This window comes from Pan paniscus, chromosome 5, assembly GCF_029289425.2.
Source record: "Pan paniscus chromosome 5, NHGRI_mPanPan1-v2.0_pri, whole genome shotgun sequence".
Taxonomy (NCBI): domain Eukaryota; kingdom Metazoa; phylum Chordata; class Mammalia; order Primates; family Hominidae; genus Pan; species Pan paniscus.
This window is the reverse complement of record NC_073254.2, coordinates 130,805,168-130,826,793: the sequence shown is the minus strand read 5'-3', so window position 1 is coordinate 130,826,793 and position 21,626 is coordinate 130,805,168. Positions and strand designations below refer to the sequence as shown.

Genomic DNA, 21,626 nt, shown 5'->3' with positions numbered 1-21,626 from the left:
CTCTGTTGCCCAGGCTGGAGTGCAGTGGCATGGTCTCAGCTCACTGCAACTTCTGCCTCCCGGGTTCAAGGGATTCTCCTGCCTCAGCCTCCTGAGTAAATGGGACTACAGACACATGCTACCACACCTGGCTAATTTTTGCGTTTTTAATAAGAGGCAGGGTTTCACTGTCTTGGCCAGGCTGATCTTGAACTCCAGACCTCGTGATCCACCCGCCTTGGCCTCCCAAAGTGCTGGGATTACAGGTGTGAGCCACTGCACCCAGCCTGAAGAGACTCAAGGTCTAAGGAAGTTTTCCAGGAGTGGGTGATGTAGCAAATAAGGTAAATCATTCCCCCTCCCCCTAGTTTTCCAAGTTTCTTTCAAAACCTAGCAGGCAGTTCACTATTCTTTCCTTATCTACCACTTTGGGTAGAATTGACAATTCCCTTCTTTGTCCTCCTAATGAATGTGTTATGTCCTATCCTAGCACCAATCATGTTTAAGTGTGTATCCCAAACATTTGGGACATTAGGCTCACCTTTACAGGGGAGGAAACCCTCCTAGGTTCTTCAGCTGGTCTATAAACTAAATTGATACCAGTCAGGTTAACAGGAGAAAAAGTTTTAATTACGTATGTATGCACAAGAGTCCCACAAAATATGAGACTCAAAGAAGGGCCAGATGTTTGACACTTACATTACATCCTGACCTCAGAAAGGAAGTGGGGCCTAGCATGGTGGCACGGACCTGTAATCCCAGCTACTCAGGAGTCTGAGGCAGGAGGATCCTTGAGCTCAGGAGTTGGACGCCAGCCTGGGCAACACAGCAAGGCCAGTCTCTTCAAAACAAAAGTGGGGTTTGGGGCTTCCAGGAGTGGTGGAGACAAGTTAAGAGAGGATAAGAGGAAAAAATGTAAGGTGAATAAAGGTTGACTTTTATGCAGATAAAAGTATCTCAGATGATACAAGTTGACTAGCAGCAGCTCTCTTTCTGGTAAGATTCCTTTAATTATGAAAATTTCCTTTAGAAATGTAAATTTCTCTTTACAAAGGAAGAGTTATTCTTTATTTTAGGCAGTAGTGGGATAAGTGAAGCATTTTCCTGTGTTGGCTGGATCTTATTTTATTTTGCTAAAAGACATCAATAAGCCAGAGTGGCGTATTTTGGGGTGGCATATTCTGGACTCCTTCAGTTATAATTTGGGGTAGTGTGTCCTGAGCCCCAACACAGTGAAATCAACCAACGTTCACCCTAACTAAAGGGGCTTTCTTAAACATTCTAGAACCTCACCATCATGCATAGACCATAAAAAATCCTTTACAATTCAACCCAAAGGATCGTAAACGCGGCTTCCTCCAGGCACTTTTAATTGTCCTTAGACAGATGGCCAAAGCCTGGTTATGGGAACCGCATATGCTAAGAGAAAGCTGACTACAGCGCCAAGAAAATGATGATTGGCTACTGGGGCTCAGAAGTTGCATGTTCTCCTCTGGCCAAGGCAGGCTCTAGGAAACTGCTGAAGGTTCAGTTTTTGAAATACGGTTTTTGCATCGTAAAGAAAAAAGATCAACCTATCAGGAAGAACCGAGCACATCCAATCACCAATCAAGAGCGGGAAAGAAGCCAAAGCCTGGGGATACCCACGCACCAACGAGGACGTCATTCTCCAGCCCCCGCCAATGAGCAGCGGGACGGGGGGCGGGGCAATAGGCGGACCCATTGCCCTACAAAACAAACAAGCTGCGGTACAACTGTCCTCACCAGCCCTCGCCTCCCGAGTCACTGCAGCCAACCCCTCAGCAAGGTGCTGATTTAATGCTTTCCATACTCTCTGCGTGGGGCTAGTTATAGTGAAGTATCCCCTTCCCACTAGAGTAAGGCACTTCTTTCCAGTGTCTCCCCGAGAACCGCAGAAAGCACACTGGAACTTCGAGCTTTCTACCTTCACAGGAACCGGGAGCCGTGCGCTACCTGAGGGGGAGGGGCGGCCCTGGTACGCAGGCGCGCATGCTTTGTGGGGGCGAGGCTGTGGCGGCCCGAGGTAACCTGGGAGCTGTATTTCTTACGCCGGCAAAACTGCCCAGGCCGCTGAGGCCTTCGCGACTTCATTTCCCAGGAGCCTCCGCGACCATGGGGCGGGCCAGTGAGTTCGCTAATGAGCTCGAGGAAGCCACGGCGCGGCCCACCAGGTTCCAAAACAAGGAAATGAAGGGGGGAGGCGGGACTGGGGGTGCCTGCGGGAGCCGCTGCCGCCGTCGCGGAGGAGGAGGAGGAAGAGGTGGAGGAGGTGGCTGCTGCGGCCGCCGAGGAGTCCCTTGCTGAAGGCGGACCGCGGAGCGGCGGGCGGCGGGCGGCGCGCGCGCGCGCGAGAGGCGGCTGTTGGAGAAGTGGAGCGGCGGTCGCGGGGGGAGGAGGAGGAGGGACTGAGCGGCGGCGGCCCCCGCGTCCCGTGCCTCTATGGGGGAAGCAGACAATGGATTATGATTTCAAGGCGAAGCTGGCGGCGGAGCGGGAGCGGGTGGAGGATTTGTTTGAGTACGAAGGGTGCAAAGTGGGACGCGGCACCTACGGTCACGTCTACAAGGCGAGGCGGAAAGATGGGTAAGAGCAGGGGCGGGAGGAGTAGGCTCGCTCGGGTCCTCGCCCTGCCCGCGACCCGGCGGGATGGGTGGGTCGGATCCCAGTCGGGCCGTGCCCGAGGGGCGAGGCGGAGGGGGTCGCGGGGTTGCGTCCGGACACCGACTCCGAGGGGCGCCCGTTCCGCCCGCCTCCCCCGCGCGGCCCCGTCGCGTCCCTCGAACTCCCGCGGCGCAGCCCGGTCCGAGGCGTCGGTCCCGTCCCAGAAGGGCGCCCTCCGAGTGCTCGGAGACGGCGGGGGGACTCGAGTTGGGACCGCGGTGGAGGAGGAGTTTGTGGGGTCTGGTCTCTTGGGGGAACGCAGCGGGCAGGCAGAGCTCCGCTGCGGAGTTGCCGCTCCGGCCCTGGGTAGTGACGGTCGTTGTGGAACTTCCAATCGGCTGAGCGCCTCGCGGGGGCGGCGGTTTGAAACCTCGCCGGGGAGCCTGTCGGGCGAACGCGGCCTGGGGTCCTCGCCAGCCCCACGGCTCTGACCCGCTGGGCACCGCCGCCCCCAGCAGCGATCTCCGCCCTTCGGGCTGGCCGGCCCGTTGGCTTCTCTATGCAGTCCTCCCATCCCTGTTGTATGCCCGGCGTCCCGGGTTTCTCATTCTCACATTCTGAATTGCGTACCTTCCCCCTTCGAAGGAGACCTGATGGGCTAGCTGCGTTTCGCAAGCGGCAACTTAAGAGTTGGCTGAATTCTCTGCTACCCACCCTTTACCTCGCAGCCCCTTGGGTATCTTGGGTATTATGTCCTCCACTCCATCCTCTGCCAGATGACTGTGGGCTGGGGCTTGTGGAGTACTTATATTATCAAGAAGGGAATACGGAGTGACAGAGCTGGGCCTGAACCTTTGTTTTCCTAGGAGTTGAGGGAGAACTGTAGGAACACCTTGGGAAGCCTTTACTGGTTGTCCTCTTAAGAAGAGCTGGATAATGTACTGAGAATACCTGTCCTTCCTTGGTCCTGGAGGGCAGACAGCAGCTACAGCAGGACTGGTGGAACCAGCTTCCTGCAGGAATTACCCTCCCCCAAAGCTAGGGACCCAGGAAGATGCCCTGTCCAGCATAGACTTTAAAGAGAGTCAAACTCTACGGAAGAGGATTGTAACGGACCATTTCTGAATAAAGTGATGATCAGCCACAATGACATTAGTAAAATTTGAAGTGCCGCTTATCTTTGTGCGCGCTGTTATAATTTGATGTGGTTGGTATATGAACTCTAGGACTAAAGTACGTTGTGTGCGTATGCACTAACTTCATAAAACAACTCTATAAAGTGTTTTGTCATAAGGTATCGTGAAAATTGCAAAGTGCTATCCAAGTGTAAAGGATTATTATTATTGCAGAATTTTTTTTTTTTTCTCTTGTAACTGAACAGGCCTTAAGGTACTCAGTTATTTCTCATAATTCCTTTAATTACCAGGTGTCCTTGAATGCTTATCATGGAATGTGAGATACTATAATTAACATATTTTGGTTTTGGAATATCCACTCCACCTGTTATACTAGTGTTCTTGTGGGAATTTTATCAGTTATATTTGGGGAAAGCACATCCAGTTTTCCTGTTTGGACATTGTTAATAAATCTGAGGTGGGTTTTTCCCATACTCCTCATGCTAACTTTGTGGTATACTTTTGGTTTTAAAAAATGTATCTTAGTGTTTTTTTTGTTAAAATAGCTTTCTTTTATTAGGGAACTTTTGAGAAGTAAAAAATTCTGCTTCTGAATTGTATTTGAATAGTATGGGCTTACAACAAAAACCAGATAATTCCTGCTTCTATTCTTTTTGAATATTTTTCCCCTCTAATAAAGTACTTGATTCGAATACACTTCCTTTTTGAGTGAAATTTGTTAATTAGAATTAATAAAGCTTCTTTACTAGAGTAAGATTAGTTTGTGTGTCTTCAAAATATAATGCTTTTTTTCTTAAAAAAAAAAAACCTCTCAGGATCTGAAAGCATTAGTTTAAATCACTGTATTACGTATAAGAAAAACCGTAATAAAGGCTTTTTTCCTGGATGAAAGATCTGGTTGAGATTTGCAACTTTACAGTAAACACCCACGTCTCTTGTGGGTTGGTAGTGGGATTAGTTTTATGTTCATTGATACCAGCAATTTGAAAGAACATCTGTGTCCTTTGGGTTCATGTTAAATTTTTTTTTTTTTTTTACTGTTTTAAACTGTGGGCAGATTTGCATAGTAAAGGATTTTACACTCCGATCATGGTAGATTACAGTTTAGCTCTTTCTAGATTTTATTTTGGTTAACTCAGAAAATGCATAATGCTATTTTAGGGAGCCAGAAATCACATAGGTTACATTAAAGAGAAATGATTCTGGTATATATAATGTAGTATATAACCAAAACATTGTTCAGGTCTTTAGAAGAAACATTAGAAGAAATAAAATATCATTAGAAAAGTTTAATACTACAGTTAGCAAAATGTTATTTCCCTTGAGGTATGACTTTAGGCAATATTAATTATATCACAAATTTATAAGAGGCTGGAAATGCAAGATTTACATCTGAGTTTTTCACCTTTAATTAAAAATGTTCTCTGGGTCGGGTGCGGTGGCTCACGCCTGTAATCCCAGCACTTTGGGAGGCCGAGGCAGGTGGATCACGAGGTCAGGAGAACGAGACCATCCTGGTGAACATGGTGAAACCCCGTCTCTATTAAAAATACAAAAGGAATTAGCCGGGCATGGTGGCGGGTACTTGTAGTCCCAGCTGCTCGGGAGGCTGAGGCAGGACAATGGCGTGAACCCGGGAGGTGGAGCTTGCAGTGAGCCGAGATCCCGCCACTGCACTCCAGCCAGGGCGACAGAGCGAGACTCTGTCTCAAAAAAAAAAAAAGTTCTTTGTTCACCTTTTTGTTTTGCAGGAAGAGAGGCTTTTGACCCAACTCTCCTTTTTTAAAAAATATTTATACTTTTGAATATTTTTTGTAGAGACAGGGTCTTGCTGTGTTGCCAGAGCTAGTCTTGAACTCCTGGGCTCAAGTGATCTTCCTGTCTCAGCCTCCCAAAATGCTGGGATTACAAGTGTGAGCCACCATGCTGGACCTCCAACTCTCTTTTACTTAAAAAAAAAAAATCCGGTTTAAAAGTTGTTCTTTTTTTGTTTTTTCGTTTTACAGACAGGGTCTTGCTGTGTTGTTCAGGTTGGTCTTGAACTCCTGGCTTCCCAAAGTGCTGGCATTACAGGCTTATGCCACCACACCCAGCCAAATGTTACTCTTGAAGAGAAACAAGTTCAGAATATTTCTGAACTTTTTAATACAAGCAAGAATTCATAAAATAAATTTTCTTCATTATTAAGAAGTCGCACATGACAATTTATGGTTACAAATTTCAAGACTGCATTTTTCCAGTTAGAAACATTTAAAAATTTGATCGATAAAGGAATATTGTTAAAAAGTTCTTTTGTTGGCCGGGCGCCGTGGCTCACACCTTTAATCCCAGCACTTTGGGAAGCCGAGGCAGGTGGATCACCTGAGACCAGTCGACCAGCCTGGCCAACAAGACGAAACCCCGTCTCTTCTAAAAATACAAAATTAGCCGAGCGTGGTGCCTTGCATGGCTGACACAGCTTACAGAGTTTGTTTTGTCAGGGTTTCAAATGAGTGGTTGATGACTACATAACTTAATGTATGTCATGAAATTCTTCACAATGAGTACATGTAGATGCATATAGCTAATAGGTACAATAGTATTTGCCTGTGTTTGATGGGTTTTTCACAATCGGTTTGTAGTTAGATTATTGTATTTGCATTTTTGTTGGACACTTACAGAAGATTAAAGATTTGTCAGTATCATCAGAGGATTAGAACTTTCCAAAGTTTTAGATCATCTAGTTCAATTTCCTCTTTTTACAAATGAGAAACCTAGAGCTTTGAGAGGTTAACTGTCATGCTCATAGTGTCACAGCAGAGATAGCCTGTAATCCACATCTAACTCAAGAGTTCTTGCATTTTCCTTCCTAATACCATGGGAGGAAAAACAAAAAAAGGCCATCTTACCTCCAGTCTTGGTAACTTACTGTATAAACTTTTTTCCATGCCAAAAGTGCATTTATACAAAAAAAAAATATGGAAAAGGGAAATTATCACATATACAGGACATTTACAAAGTGGGAGTGCAGGACTGTAGATTCTACTACATGTAGCTGCTGCTTTTCTTTTTTCTTTTTTTTTTTTTTTGGGATGGAGTTTGCTCTTGTTGCCCAGGCTGGAGTGCAATTGTGCGATCTCAGCTCACTGCAACCTCCGCCTCTTGGGTTCCAGCGATTGTCCTGCCTCAGCCTCCCGAGTAGCTGGGATTACAGGCATGCGCCACCACGCCTAGCTGATTTTGTATTTTTAATAGAGATGGGGTTTCTCCATGTTGGTTAGGCTGGTCTCGAACTCCCAACCTCAGGTGATCCACCTGCCTCGGCCTCCCAAAGTGCTGGGATTATAGGCGTGAGCCACCTTACCTGGCCATGCTGCTGCTTTTCATCTGTTTTTTTCTTCATCCTCACTGTCAACACTTTTGGCCATTATTTCTGATTTGGATAGTAGCTGATTGGTCTCTCACTATAGTCCAAGATGCAAATTGCTGCTAGTGTCATTTTCCTATAAAATCAATCATGTCATATCTCTTTTTGGAAAGCTATACGTTTGCTATGGCTTATACTATCAGATCCAATCTCATCTCTTTCTCTTCTCTCCTTGCATGATTCATACTTGAGACTTAGATCCAATTTTAATTCCTTAGTTTGTCATGTAAAGACATTTACATTCAGACCTTGAAGTCTGTAGTCTTTGTACCTGCCACCATTTCTTTTTTCCAGTTGCATTTAAGCTATATACTTCTGTAGCATTGAACTCGTATTTTCTGGTACTTAAGTCCTTTCATGTCTCATTTTCTTTGTTCTACATTCACTCTAGAATGGTGTTGCTGTGCCATTCTTCCCTCCCCCTTTTCCCTTACCCTTACAAACCTGTCAAACTCATACTTCAATACCCAACTCAAATAGCTTTCCTCCTTGAAGCCTTCTCTTAATCACTCGGTGTACTCCTCAGCTGTGTTTCTACCCCTTTGTTCTTACATATGTAAAGTCACTGTAAGTGATACTAATATGCCTCATAAATTACTAGCTGCAAAAGGATCATCATTCTATGTCCAGTGCCTTGTACAGAGTTGGTCACATAATACACAAAATTATATTCAATTAAAAATGCCTTTAATTGGTAAAGATGCTCCACTGATTTTAAAAGCAGACCAAATTCCTTTAAAAACGCAAGTTTATTTACTTTTCTTAAAAAACGATGTTTTCAGTAATTGCTTTGAAAGCCTGAAATACAGTAATGTTATATGAAATAGGTGGTTAGATGTAAATACTTCTAATGTATTTTTTCTAAGAAATGTACTGCTTTTCCAAACAGTTGATAAATTTCTTTTTTCATTTTTTTCACTTGAGACTGTCTCACTCTATCACCAAGGCTGGAGTGCTGTCGTGCAGTCGTAGCTGACTGTAGCCTTGAACTCCTGGGCTCAAGTGATCCTCCTGCCTCAGGCTCCTGCGTAGCTAGGACCACAGATGCACGTGCTGGCTAATTTTTGTTGTTGTTTTGTAGAGACGAGGTCTCACTGTGTTCACTGTGTTGCCCAGGCTGGTCTCGAACTCCTGGGCTCCAGTGATCCTTCTGCTTCAGCCTCCCAAAGTGCTGGGATTACAGACATGAGTCACTGTGCCCGGCCCATTTCCTTTTTTTTTTTTGAGATGGAGTCTTGCTGTCTCCCAGGCTGGAGTGCAGTGGCGCAGTCTCGGCTCACTGCAAGCTGCGCCTCCTGGGTTCATGCCATTCTCCTGCCTCAGCCTCCCAAGTAGCTGGGACTACAGGCGCCCACCACCATGCCCGGCAAATTTTTTTTTTTTTTTGGTATTTTTAGTAGAGATGGGGTTTCCCCGTGTTAGCCAGGATGGTCTAAATCTCCTGACCTCATGATCCACTCGCCTCGGCCTCCCAAAGTGCCGGGATTACAAGTGTGAGCCACCACGCCTGGCCCCATTTCTTTGAACAGATATTAGATATTGCTAAGGAAAATAGGCATATTTTTGAGAAATAAATATTTTCTCTTAGGCCAGCTCTTTTAGAATTGCTAGACTAGTAATCTGTCTTCTGTGCTTTTACTAGCTATTTTATAGAGATGCTTAGAAAATACCAGTATTTAAATACATTTTAGGACAAATTTTGGTTTTATGGGTTTATGGTAAAAGATTAAGTATCTTTAACACTTAGTAAATGAAGTAGACATCTGTTTATGTTTAACTGGTTTGTCATTTTTGTAATGCAAGCCTTCAAAAACTTTTTGAGGCCTAAGGGAAATTAATGTGTTCTTTTTCAATGAAATTTGATAATCTAGAGCAGTGATCAGCAAACTTTTTCTGGCAGATACTAAATATTTTAGGCCTTTTGGGCTTTACTGTCTCTGGTGCAATTACTCAACTCTATTGTAGTGCCAAAGCATCGACAGATAATAAATAAACCAGTATGGATAAGGATGGCTGTGTTCCAGTAGACCTTTATTTATACAAATAAGCAGTTGGCTCAATTTAGTCTGCAGGCTATAGTTTGCTGACTCCTGGTGTAGAGCAGTGATGTCCAGTAGAACTCTCTGCAGTGATCTGAAAATGTTTAGCATCCGTGCTGTCCAATATGCTAGCCACAAGCCACACATAGGTATCGATTACTGGAATGTAGTTAGTGTGATTGAGAAACTAATTAGTAGCTATCACATTGGATTGTGTAGGTTTAGAGTCTTTGGATGAGTGGCTTAGCAACAGATAATTCTCTGATCCATCAAGTGACCTTTCAATAAAAATGTTTAAATCAGGGTGTGGATAAATAGGAAAACTGTTATGTCTTTTTTCAAGTTATAGGAGAAATATTAAGGCTGAAATAGCTTGATAAAGCAAACCAATACTTGAAGAACTATCAATTTATGAATGGAATCAAGGATATTTAACTACTTTTTCAAAAAAGTATTTTATGGCCGGATGAGGTGGGAGGATTGCTTGAGCCCAGGAGTTTGAGGCTATAGTGAGCTATGATGATGCCATTGCACTTCAGCATGGGCAGCAGAACGAGACTCTTAAAAAAAAAAAAAAGGTATTATAAAAAAAAGTTTGTAAATAGTATATGTGCGTAAAAATATACAATGTGGCTGGGCACGGTGGCTTATGCCTATAATCCCAGCTCTTTGGGGAGGCCGAGGTGGGCAGATCACTTGAGGCAAGGAGATCAAGGCCAGCCTTGCCAACAGCGAAAACTCCGTCTCTACTAAAAATACAAAAAATTAGCCGGGCGTGGTAGTACACACCTGTAATCCCAGCTACTTGGGAGGCTAAGGCACAATAATTGCTTGAACCTGGGAGGTGGAAGCTGCAGTGAGCTAATATTGCACCACTGCACTCCAGCCTGGGTGACAGAGTGAGACTCTGTTTCAATAAAACAAAAATAACAAAAAACCACCAGTGTAACGTAAGTCATCCCTTTCCCAGCCATTCTGTCCCTTTTTTAGGGGCAATCATTCTTGGTTGTCCTTTAAGAGGATTTTCTTTTGGGGTATGTGCATGTGTGTTAACTTAAAGATGTCATTAAATATGACATGCTAGTGTGCTGCACACTTTTCTATTTTTAGATCATGGCTCACTGCAGCTTTGGCTGCCTGGGCTCAAGCAAGTCTGTCTCTTGGGCTCAAGTGATTGTTTCACCTCAGCCTCCTGAGTAACTGGGACTACAGATGTGGGCCATGCCCAGCTTTTTTTTTTTTTTTTTTTTTTTTAATTATTTGTAGAGATGAGGTCTTGCTATGTCTCTCAGTCTGGTCTTGAACTCCTGGCCTCAAGTAATCCTCCTACCTTGACCTCCCAAAGTGCTGGGGTTACAGGCATAAGCCATCATGCCTGGCCCTATTTTTATTTTTATTTTTATTTATTGAATTTATTTATTGAGACGGAGTCTTTCTCTGTCACCCAGGCTGGAGTGCAGTGGGAAGATCTTGGCTCACTGCAACCACCACCTCCCAGGTTCAAGCAGTTTTCCTGCCTCAGCCTCCTGAGTAGCGGGGACCACAGGCACATACCACTATACCTGGCTAATTTTTTGTATTTTTAGTAGAGACAGTGTTCACCATGTTGGCCAGGCTGGTCTCGAACTCCTGACCTCAAGTGATCCATCTGCCTCAGCCTCCCAAAGTGCTGGGATTACAGGCGTGAGCCACCGTATTTTAAATCTTGGCCCATATTTTAAATCTTAAACATTGCTTAAACATTATGACATATCTATATACAGAGATGCCTTGTTTCTCTTAATAGTTTTGTTGTATCTCATTGTATTGACTTACATCATTGGCTGTCTCCAGTCTTGCTAGTGCTAACACTGAAGTGAATATCCTAGTAAGCACAGCATTTTGTACCTATTAATGTGTCTGTAAGTTAAAGTCCTAGAAGCCGTTTACCTTTGGAAGTAATGGCTTGGAATGGTTTACTAATATGGTGATGTATAAGATAGAAATATCTGAAGACTGGAGATGGGGGGGTTGGCTAAGAATAAGGAAGTGAAATGTTAAGACAATAATAATTTTTTTTTTTTTTTGAGATGGAGTTTCGCTCTTCTTGCCCAGGCTGTTGTGTGATGGCACAATCTTGGCTCACCGCAACCTCTGCCTCCCGGGTTTAAGCGATTCTCCTGCCTCAGCCTCCCAAGTAGCTGGGATTACAGGAATGCGCCACCATGCCTAGCTAATTTTGTATTTTTTAGTAGAAACGGGGTTTCATCATGTTGGCCGGGCTGGTCTCGAACTCTTGACCTCAGGTGATCTGCCCACCTCGGCCTCCCAAAGTGCTGGGATTACAAGCGTCAGCCACTGCACCCGGCTGACAGTGATAATTAACACATAAAAATGAGCTATGAATCATTTGTTAAAGGAAGTACAAGTTACTTTCTTTTTTTTTTTTTTTTTTTTTTTGAGAAGTGTTATCCAGGCTGGGGTGCAGTGGCACGATCTTGGCTCACTGTACCTCTGCCTCTTGGGCTTAAGCTACTTTCTCATGGCTACTGTTTTAGGAGCATGGAAAAGGCATGTCTCTGAGTTTTACATAGGAAGAGTAGATCCATGGAAAGGTTTTTAATGCAATCTATGTCAGTGTTGATGAATTAAGTATTTTTATTTTTTAAAGTATATAAAATATAGTGTCCTATATTTTTGAACTTAATATGCTAGACAAATAAGTTCATATGTGGTGTTATAAATTGTGTACAGTTGACTGTTGAACAGGAGGAGTTTGAACTGCGTGGGTCCACTTACACGCAGATTTGTGAAACCTGCGTATATGAGGGCCAACTTTTTGTATAGGTGGGTTCTCCAGGGCCAACTGCAGGACCTGAGTATGTGTGGGTTTTGGTATATGCAGGGGTCCCGGAACCAACCCTTCAGGTATACTGAGGGACATCTATTTGTTTTGAAAAATTATTCTATAGTGCAGGGTTAGATGACAATATAGAAGATTTTAAAGCAATATATTACAATTTGCAATTTTCTTGGTGATAAACTATTAGAGTATTTGGATGTTTAAAAACTAATGTGTTTTTTTAAAGATCAACTTGTTATAATGTTGTGACTATATATTAGTGCTACTTTGGGATTCTAAAACAAAGGGACAAGATGAACAACTAGCATGACAATTTCTTTAAAACCAGTAGTATCTAGAACCATAAAGGAGTAGCAGACAAAGCTATTTAAAGATTTTTGTCCGTTTACAAATAGCTGATTAGTCCAACACTTCCTGTAATAGCTGTTTTGAATGTGCACTGTACAGGATAAAAGAGAGTCTCAAGAGAGAAGACAGGATGTAATTCAGGATACAAGCGTGCAGCAGTAGTTATTTATTGAGGGTTTGAGTTCTTATCCAGAAGTGAGTGATCAAAGAGAAATAAAAACCTGTAAAGTCCTCAAATAACAGGTGTCTTTTTTTTTTGTTTGTTTTGAGACGAAGTCTTGTTCTGTCGCCCAGGTTGGAGTGCAGTGGCGCGATCTCGGCTCACTGCAAGCTCCGCCTCCCGGGTTCACGCCATTCTACTGCCTCAGCCTCCCGAGTGGCTGGGACTACAGACGCTCACCGCCACGCCCGGCTAATTTTTTTGTATTTTTAATAGCGACGGGGTTTCACCGTGTTAGCCAGGATGGTCTCGTTCTCCTGACCTCGTGATCCGCCCGCCTCGGTCTCCCAAAGTGCTGGGATTACAGGTGTGAGCCACCGCGCCCGGCAACAGGTCTTTATAAAATATCTTTAACTTGGCGGGGTGTGGTGGCTCACACCTGTTATCCCAGCACTTTGGGAGGCCGAGGTGGGCGGATCACGAGGTCAGTTCGAGACCAGCCTGGCCAATATGGTGAAACCCCATCTCTACTAAAAAATACAAAAATTAGCCCAGCGTGGTGGCACGCACCTACCCTGAGTAGTCCCAGCTACTCGGGTCTGAGGCAGGAGAATCGCTTGAACCCGGGAGGCAGAGGTTTCAGTGAGCCGAGATCGCGCCATTGCACTCCAGCCTGGGCCACAGAGTAAGACTCCATCTCAAAAATAAAAAAGAAAAAAAAAATCTTTAACTTGAACTATAATAAGTCTTGCTAAAGGAAAAATACACTCTTCTTATAGAGGCTTTAAACCTATTGTGTATTTTCTATTTAAAAACATTTTTTTCAGTGAGGGTTTGTGATGGATGATCTCAGTTACTAAGCTGAATGTGATTAGGGAATGGATTTATTTACCAAGTAGGCCAGTTAACTTTGTTTTGTTCTGTAGTTATAGAACAAAACCTATTCATGGCAAAGTGTTTTGCTGATATTTGTAGATATTTAAATTTGGACAGAAAGGTAAGTCCATGGTTTCTGGAAAACTCCTTCCCTCCGTCCCTTTCTCTGTTTTCTTTTCTTTTCGTTCTGTATTTCTTTCTGTCTTCTCTTTCTTTTCTTGAGACGGTCTTGCTCTTGTCACCCAGGCTGAAGTGAAAGTGGTGCAGTCACAGCTCGCTGTAGCCTGGACTTCCTGTGCTCAAATGATCCTCCCATCTCAGCCTCTTGAGTAGCTGGGACTACAGGCATGTTACCACCATGCCTGATTAATTCTTGCATTTCTTGTAGAGACAATGGATTTTTCCATGTTGCCCAGACTGGTCTCGAACTCCTGGGCTCAAGCCATCTACCCGCTTTGGCCTCCCAAAGTGCTGGGATTACAAGTGTAAGCCACTGCACCCAACCTCAGTGTAGTTATTGTAATTGCATTTTAAGAGTGACTTAAACACTGAGTAAATCCTATTATTTTAGGATTTAGGTGCAAATTTAAAAAAGGACTTTTCTGTTTTCTGAAAGGTTTTATGTAATTTGATCTTGTCTTACTTACAAAACCAGAATTCTATTAACTGATTTTTCAGCAATCTGTTGATCTTTGTTGTATATTTGTATCAAAGTGGAAATAATTTTATGCTATTAAAATTATGAAACAATGGTTACACATGGTAAAAAAACTTAGTATAGTTGTATATAAAATGAAAAGTAAAAGTCTAGGCTGGACGCGGTGGCTCACGCCTGTAATCCCAGCACTTTGGGAGGCCAAGGCGGGTGGATCACGAGGTCAGGAGATCGAGACCATCCTGGCTAACACAATGAAACCCCGTCTCTACTAAAAATACCAAAAATGAGCCGGGCATGGTGGCAGGCTCCTGTAGTCCCAGCTACTCAGGAGGCTGAGGCAGGAGAATGGCGTGAACCTGGGAGGCGGAGGTTGCAGTGAGCCGAGATGGCGCCACTGCCCTCCAGCCTGGGCTACAGAGCAAGACGCTGTCTCAAAAGAAAAAAAAAAAAAAGTCAAAGCCTTCCTTCTTACTGTCTGTGCCGGAGACCGTCCTTGTCACATCTCAGAGGTAACCAGTGTTAACCATTTCTGTTTAAGTTTTGCTGTTGCTTACTGTTGCTTACCATTATAACTTTAAATAATATGCATATAATTCTGCTTCTTGATTTATCAACTTTAGGCAATTTTTGTTAAGTTTCCATCAGAGAAGCTGAGCAATTTTGTGAAATCCTACTACCCCCTTTTGTTTTCTCATCCTAACCTTCAAATTTATTGCTTCTATTTTAATTTGTTTCTAGTAAATACTTTTATGGCTTTAAATTATAAACTTAAATTTCTTTTTCATTATGTATCAATTTAGATACTATCTCTGATGTCAATGTGAATTTTTTTTCTTCTTTTAAATTTTAGATTTGGGGATACATGTGCAGGTTTGTTACATGGGTAGGTTTGTTACATGGGTATATTGCATAATGCTGAGTTTGGGCTTGTATTGAACCCATCACCAAATAGTGAACATAGTACCCAGTAGGTAGCTTTTCAACCCTTTCCCCTCTGTTTTTCCCCTTTTGGAGTCCCCAGTGTCTATCGTTCCCATCTTTATGTCTGTGTGTACCCATTGTTTAGCTCCCACTTATAAGTGAGGACATGCGGTATTTAATTTTCTGTTTTCTTACTTATTTCACTTAGGATAATGGCCTCCAGCCCAACCCATGTTGCTGCAAAGGACATGATTTCATTCTTTTTTATGGCTGCATAGTATTCCATGGTGTATATATACCACATTTTCTTTTTAACTGTTGATAGACACCCAGGAGGATTCCATGACTTTTCTATTGTGAATAGTGTTATGATAAATATACGAGTGCAGGTGTCTTTTTGGTGGAATGATTTCTTTTCCTCTGGGTAGATACCTAGTAATGGGATTGCTGGGTCAAATGGTAATTCTATTTTTGATTCTTTGAGGAATCTCCAAACTGCTTTCCACAGGGGCTGAGCTAATTTATATTCCCACCAACTGTATATAAGCATTCCCTTTTCTCCTCAACCTTGCCAACATCTCTTGCTTTTTATTTTTGATAATAGCAATTCTGACTGGTGTAAGATGGTATCTCACTGTGATTTTAATTTGTGTTTCTCTGATGATTAGTGATATTGAGCATTTTCTCCCATGTTTTTTCGCTACTTGTATGTCTTCTTTTGAGAAGTGTCCATTCATGTCCTTCGCTCACTTTTTAATAGGGTTGTCTTTTTCTTATTTAAAAAAATTTAAAATAACTTTAAGGTTGGGTGTGGTGGCTCATGCCTGTAATCCCAGCACTTTGGGAGGCCAAGGCAGGTGGATCACGAGGTCAGGAGATCGAGACCATCCTGGCTAACACTGCGAAACCCTGTCTGTACTAAAAATACAAAAAATTAGCCGGGTGCAGTGGTGGGCACCTGTAGTCCCAGCTACTCGGGAGGCTGAGGCAGGAGAATGGTGTGAACCTGGGAGGCGGAGCTTGCAGTAAGCCGAGATGACGCCACTGCACTCTAGCTTGGGCGACAGTGCAAAACCCTGTCTCTAAAAAAAAAAAACACAAAAAAACCTGTAATTTATTTTACTTTTTTGAGACAGAGTTTTGCTCTGTCACTGAGGCTGGAGTGCAGTGGCATGATCATGGCTCAGTGGAGTCTCAATCTCCTGGGGCAAGCAGTTCTCCCACCTCAGCCTCTTGAGTAGCTGGGACCACAGGCGTACACCATTAAGCCTGGCTACTTTTTAAATTTTTTGTGGAGACAGGGTCTCACTATGTTGCCAAAGCTGGTCTTGAACTCCTGGGCTCAAGCAGTCCTCCCACCTTGGCCTCCCAAAGTGCTGCCGATTACAGGTGTGAGCCAGCTCCTTCCCCCAGCCCCCGGCCAATATTGCATTCTTGGTTTGGTTCTCAGCTTGAATGTTATTGGTGTATAGAAATGCGATTGATTTTTATATGTTGATTTTTTATCCTGAAACTGTACTGAAGTCGTTTATCGGGTCTTGGAGTCTTTTGAAGGAGTCTTTAGGGTTTTCTAGGTACAAGATCATATTATCAGTAAATAGATCATTTGACTTCCTCTTTTCCTGTTTGGATGCCTTTCATTTCTCTCTCTTGCCTGATTGCTCTGGCTAGGGCTTCCAATACTGTATTGAATAGGGGTGGTGAGAGTGGGCATCCTTGTCTTGTTTCAGTTCTTGGGGGAATGCATCCAACTTCTGCTCTTTCAGTATGATGTTGGCTGTGGGTTTGTCATAGATGGCTCTTATTATTTTGAGCTATGTTCCTTCAGTGCCTTGTTTGTTGAGCATTTTTGTCATGAAGGGAATGTTAGATTTGTCACATGCTTTTTCTGTGCCAATTGAGATGATCGTGTGGTTTTTGTTTTTATTTCTGTTTATGTGGTGAATCACATTTCTTGATTTGTATGTGTTGAACCATCCTTGCATCCCAGGAATAAAGCCCACTTGATCGTAGTGAATTATCTTTTCAATGTGCTGCTGGATTTGGTTTGTATTTTGCTGAGGATTTTTGCATCTATGTTCATCAGGGATATTGGCCTGTAGTTTTCTTCGTTTGTTGTATCTTTGCCAGATTTTAGTATCAGGATGATACTGGTTTCGTAGAATAAATTAGGGAGGAATCCTCCCTCCTTGATTTTTTGGAATAGTTTCAGTAGGATTGGTACCAGCTCTTCTTTGTACGTCTGGCAGAATTCAACTGTGAATCCATCTGGTCCAGGGCTATTTTTGGTTGGTAGGCTTTTAATTACTGATTCCATTTCATAACTTGATATTGGTCTGTTCAGGGTTTCAGTTTCTTCCTGGTTCAATCTTTAGAGATTGTGTCTTTCTAACATGAATGTTAAAGGAAGTAATACACCTTTCCCACTCTTTATTGCTACTTCCCAATTTTTAAAGTATAATGTTTGTAATAATGTTTGTAGTATTTTGGTGTATTCAGTGCTCTTTTGTCCATGGGTTGATTCTAAAAAGTGAACACTTAAGCATTCAACAGCATTAAAATACTATGATTTTAAAATTTATTTACTGCTGAGTAGATGAATATGTTGAGACTCGTGGAGAAGGAAATGTAATCTTTAGTACAGTCAGCCCTCTCTATCTATGGGTTCTGCATCCACAGATTCAATCAACTGTGTGTTGAAAATATTCAAGGTCAGGTGCTGTGGCTCACACCTATAATTCCAGCGCTTTGGGAGGTCTAGACGGGTGGATTGCTTGAGCTCAGGAGTTCAAGGCCAGCCTAAGCAATATAGTGAGACTTCGTCTCTACAAAAAAGTAAACAAAAAAACTAGCTGGGTATAGTGGTGCATGCCTGTGGTCCTAGCTAACTTGGGGGCTGAGGTGGGAAGATCACTTGAGCTGGGGAGGTTGAGGCTGCAGTGAGCCAAGATTGTGCCATTGCCATTCAGACTTGGCAACAGAGTGAGACCCTGTCTCCAAAAAAAAATTAGAAAAGACTCCAAAACAATAAAAAATAATGCAAATAAACCCAGCATAACTATTTATAAAGTATTTACATTGTATTAAGTATTATAAGTAATTTAGGGATGATTTAAAGTATACGAGAGGATACATATAGGTTATATGCAAATACTGTGCCATTTTATATCAGGGACTTCAGCATTCTTGGATTTTGGTTTGGAAGGAACTGAAACCAACCACATGGTCCGCATACTCCTCCCCACACCATACTGAGGGATGACTATATTAAATAAGTGCTGCTTGAAACAGTGTTCCAGGTATTAAGGGCTAATTGTTGATGATAATTTATTCTGCCTTTTCTTCAAGTCTTCTGGGTCATATTCAGCTAGTAGTTTTTCTTTGTATTCTATGTGTGGTTTTTTTTGGATTCTTTTCTTTTGGTTGTTTTTAGATGAGGATTTTTTTTTTTTTTTTTTTTTTAAATACAGGGTTTTACTCTTAACACCCAGTTTGGAGTGCAGTGGCATGATCACAGCTCACTGCAACCTCGACCTCCTGGCTCAGGTGATTCTCCCACCTCAGCCTCCTGAGTAGCTAGGCTTAAAGGCACCCACTACCACGCCTGGTTAATTTTTGTATTTTTTTGTAGAGACAGGGTTTTGCCATGCTGCCCAGGCTGGTCTTGAACTCTTGGGCTCAGGTGATCTGCCTGCCTGAGCCTCCCAAAGTACTAGGATTACAGGCGTGAGCCACCATGCCTGGCTGAGGATGTCTTTTTAAGTAGCATTTTCATATAGGATGTGTAGATTTTCTGAGTTCTTGCATGTCTGATAATGTATTTTGTTCTCATACTTGATTGATAGTTTGGCTGAATTAATACTTAAATATTAAGAATTTTTTTTTTTTCTCAGCATTCAAAACTGTTGCTTCATGTCTTCTGGTATATCTTGTTGTTCCTGGGAAGTTTCTTTTTTTTTTTTTTTTTTTTTCTGGAGACAGAGTCTCACTCTTGTCGCCCAGGCTGGAGTGCGATGTCGCGATCTTGGCTCACTGCAACCTCTGTCTCCCGGGTTCAAGGGATTCTCTTGCCCTCAGCCTCTTGAGTAGCTGGGATTACAGGTGCCTGCCATCATGCCCAGCTAATTTTTGTATTTAAGTAGAGATGGGGTTTCACCATGTTGGCCAGGCTGGTCTCAAACTCCTGACCTCTGGTGATACACTTGCCTCGGCCTCCTAAAGTGCTGGGATCACAGGCAGGAGCCATCATCCCTGGCCAGGAAGTTTCTTTTTTCAAACTTGTATTTTTCCTCTCCAGAATCTCTTAGGATTTTTTACTTTTTTTGTTTTTCTGATTTTTCTTTAATACAGTTGCCATCTTACATAATGTACTATTAAGTGCCTTCTTAATAGCTTCTAATCTACCCTTCTGTTATACGGGGTGGCATCCTGGGATGGAACTCTTGTTACCACTCATGTTTGTGGAGTACTGTTCTTTAGTACGGTACATCTGACTCATATGGTCAGGCCATATAATTCATGGGTAGTGGTATTAATTTCTATAACTGAATTAATGCACACATCCAAACCATATATATTTCTTTCTTTTTCTTTCTTTCTTTTTTTTTTTTTTTGAGACGGAGTCTTGCTCTGTCGCCCAGGCTGGAGTGCAGTGGCACAATCTCGGCTCACTGCAGCCTCTGCCTCCCAGGTTCAAGTGATTCTCCTGCCTCAGCCTCCCGACTAGCTGGGATTACAGGCATGCACTACCACGCCTGGCTAATTTTTGTGTTTTTAGTAGAGATGGGGTTTCACCATGTTGGCCAGCCTGGTCTCGAACTTCTGACCTCAGGTGATCCACCCGTCTTGGCCTCCCAAAGTGTTGGGATTACAGGTGTGCGCCACTGCGCCCTGCCTATATATTTTTCAACTTAGAGTTCATACAAAGTCTGTTTCCTTTCTATAGTAGCTATTGCTTCAGATTGTGGTTTAAAAATCCAAGAAGTGGGAAGAATGTCTTTGTTTGTTTTCATTGCTGCTTTCTTCCTTTTTTCTTTTCTATCTTCCTTCCCTCCATTTTCTTTCTTCCGTTCATTTCCTTCTTTTTTTGTTTCTTAATAAGAGGTTAACAGAAATGGGTTATTAAGGAAATCAAAGTCTAGTAAATGTTCAAAACATGAGATCAGAGTAGTCACAAACTCTTCTTTGTAGTGATGTTAAATTACTGACAAATGTTTTTTGAAAACAGAAAAAGCCTTTTTTTTCTTTTTTTTTTGAGACGAAGTCTCCCTCTGTCGCCTAGGCTGGAGTGCAGTGGCGCGATCTCGGTTGACTGCAACCTTTGCCTCCCAGGTTCAAGTGATTCTCCTGCCTCAGCCTCCCGAGTACCTGGGATTACAGGCACCTGCCACCGTGCCTGGCTAATTTTTGTATTTTTAGTAGAGACAGGGTTTCACTATCTTGGCCAGGCTGATCTTGAACTCCTGACCTCATGATCCACCCACCTTGGCCTCCCAAAGTGGTGAGATTACAGGTGTGAGCCACCGTGCCCAGCCAAAAATCCAATTTCTTATTTCAATTTATGTGTATTTTTTTTTTTTTTTTTTGAGATGGAGTTTTGCTCTGTTGCCTCGGCTGGAGTGCAGTGGCACAATCTTGGCTCACTGCAACCTCTGCCTCCTGGGTTCAAGCAATTCTCGTGCCTCAGTCTCCTGAGTAGCTGGGATTACAGGTGTGTGCCACCACGCCTGGCTAATTTTTTTGTATTTTTCGTAGAGACGGGATTTCACCATGTTGGCCAGGCTGGTCTCGAACTCCTGACCTCAAATGATCATCCACCTTGGCCTCCCAAAGTGCTGGGATTACAGGCGTGAGCCACCGTGCCTGGCCATATATGTATATTTTTTCTCACAGCTGAGGCAAAGATCAATTTATGTGTATTTTATTTTTATTTATTTATTTGAAATGGTCTCACTATATTGCTCAGGTTGGGGTGCAGTGGTATGGTCTCAGCTCACCGCAACCTCTGCCTCCTGGGCTGAAGCCATCTTCTGATTTTAGCCTTCCGAGTAGCTGGAAGGTGCATGCCACCATGCCCAGCTAATTTTTGTAGTTTTTGTAGAGATGGGGGTGTCACCATGTTGTGTTGGCTGGTCTCAAACTCCTGAGCTCAAACAGTCCACCCACCTCAGCCTCCCAAAGTGCTAGGATTACAAGCATGTGCCACCACTCCCAGCCTGTATTTTTATTTATTTATTTATTTGTTTGTTTGTTTGACGGAATCTCACTCTGTTGCCAGGCTGGAGTGCAGTGGCACAATCTTGGCTCACTGCAGCCTCTGCCTCCTGGTTCTAGTGATTCTCCTCCCTCAGCCTCCCAAGTAGCTGGGACTACAGGCGTGCACCGCCATGCCCAGCTAATTTTTTGTATTTTTAGTAGAGACCGGGTTTCTCCATGTTGGCCAGGATGGTCTCGATCTCTTGACCTCATGATCTGCCTGTCTTGGCCTCCCAAAGTACTGGGATTACAGGCGTGAGCCACCGTGCCCAGCAGTCTGTATTTTATTTTTGAATAATTATGTGTTGTTTGGACATAAGTAGTTACTAAATTACTTTACCTAATTATGTAATAAATGGAATCATTAGGTATTTCCTTTGCCCT

The 21,626-nt window shown here is 43.1% G+C and overlaps 1 protein-coding gene across 8 annotated transcripts in view; it reads left to right on the top strand.

Annotated features, from left to right (window-relative positions):
- The first annotated feature begins 1,308 nt into the window (after nt 1-1,308).
- CDK19 (cyclin dependent kinase 19) overlaps nt 1,309-21,626 on the top strand; it is a 206,037-nt gene continuing 185,719 nt past the window's right edge. The window contains exon 1 of one of the 8 annotated variants that reach the window (XM_055114056.2): nt 1,309-1,786. In XM_055114056.2, coding sequence (XP_054970031.1) covers nt 1,430-1,786 — 357 coding nt within the window. In that variant the 5' untranslated portion in view covers nt 1,309-1,429. Of the gene's footprint in view, nt 1,787-1,942; nt 2,024-2,123; nt 2,584-21,626 lie in introns of those variants that run through there. The other 7 variants (XM_055114060.3, XM_055114059.2, XM_057302576.2 and 4 more) reach the window with 7 other exon arrangements.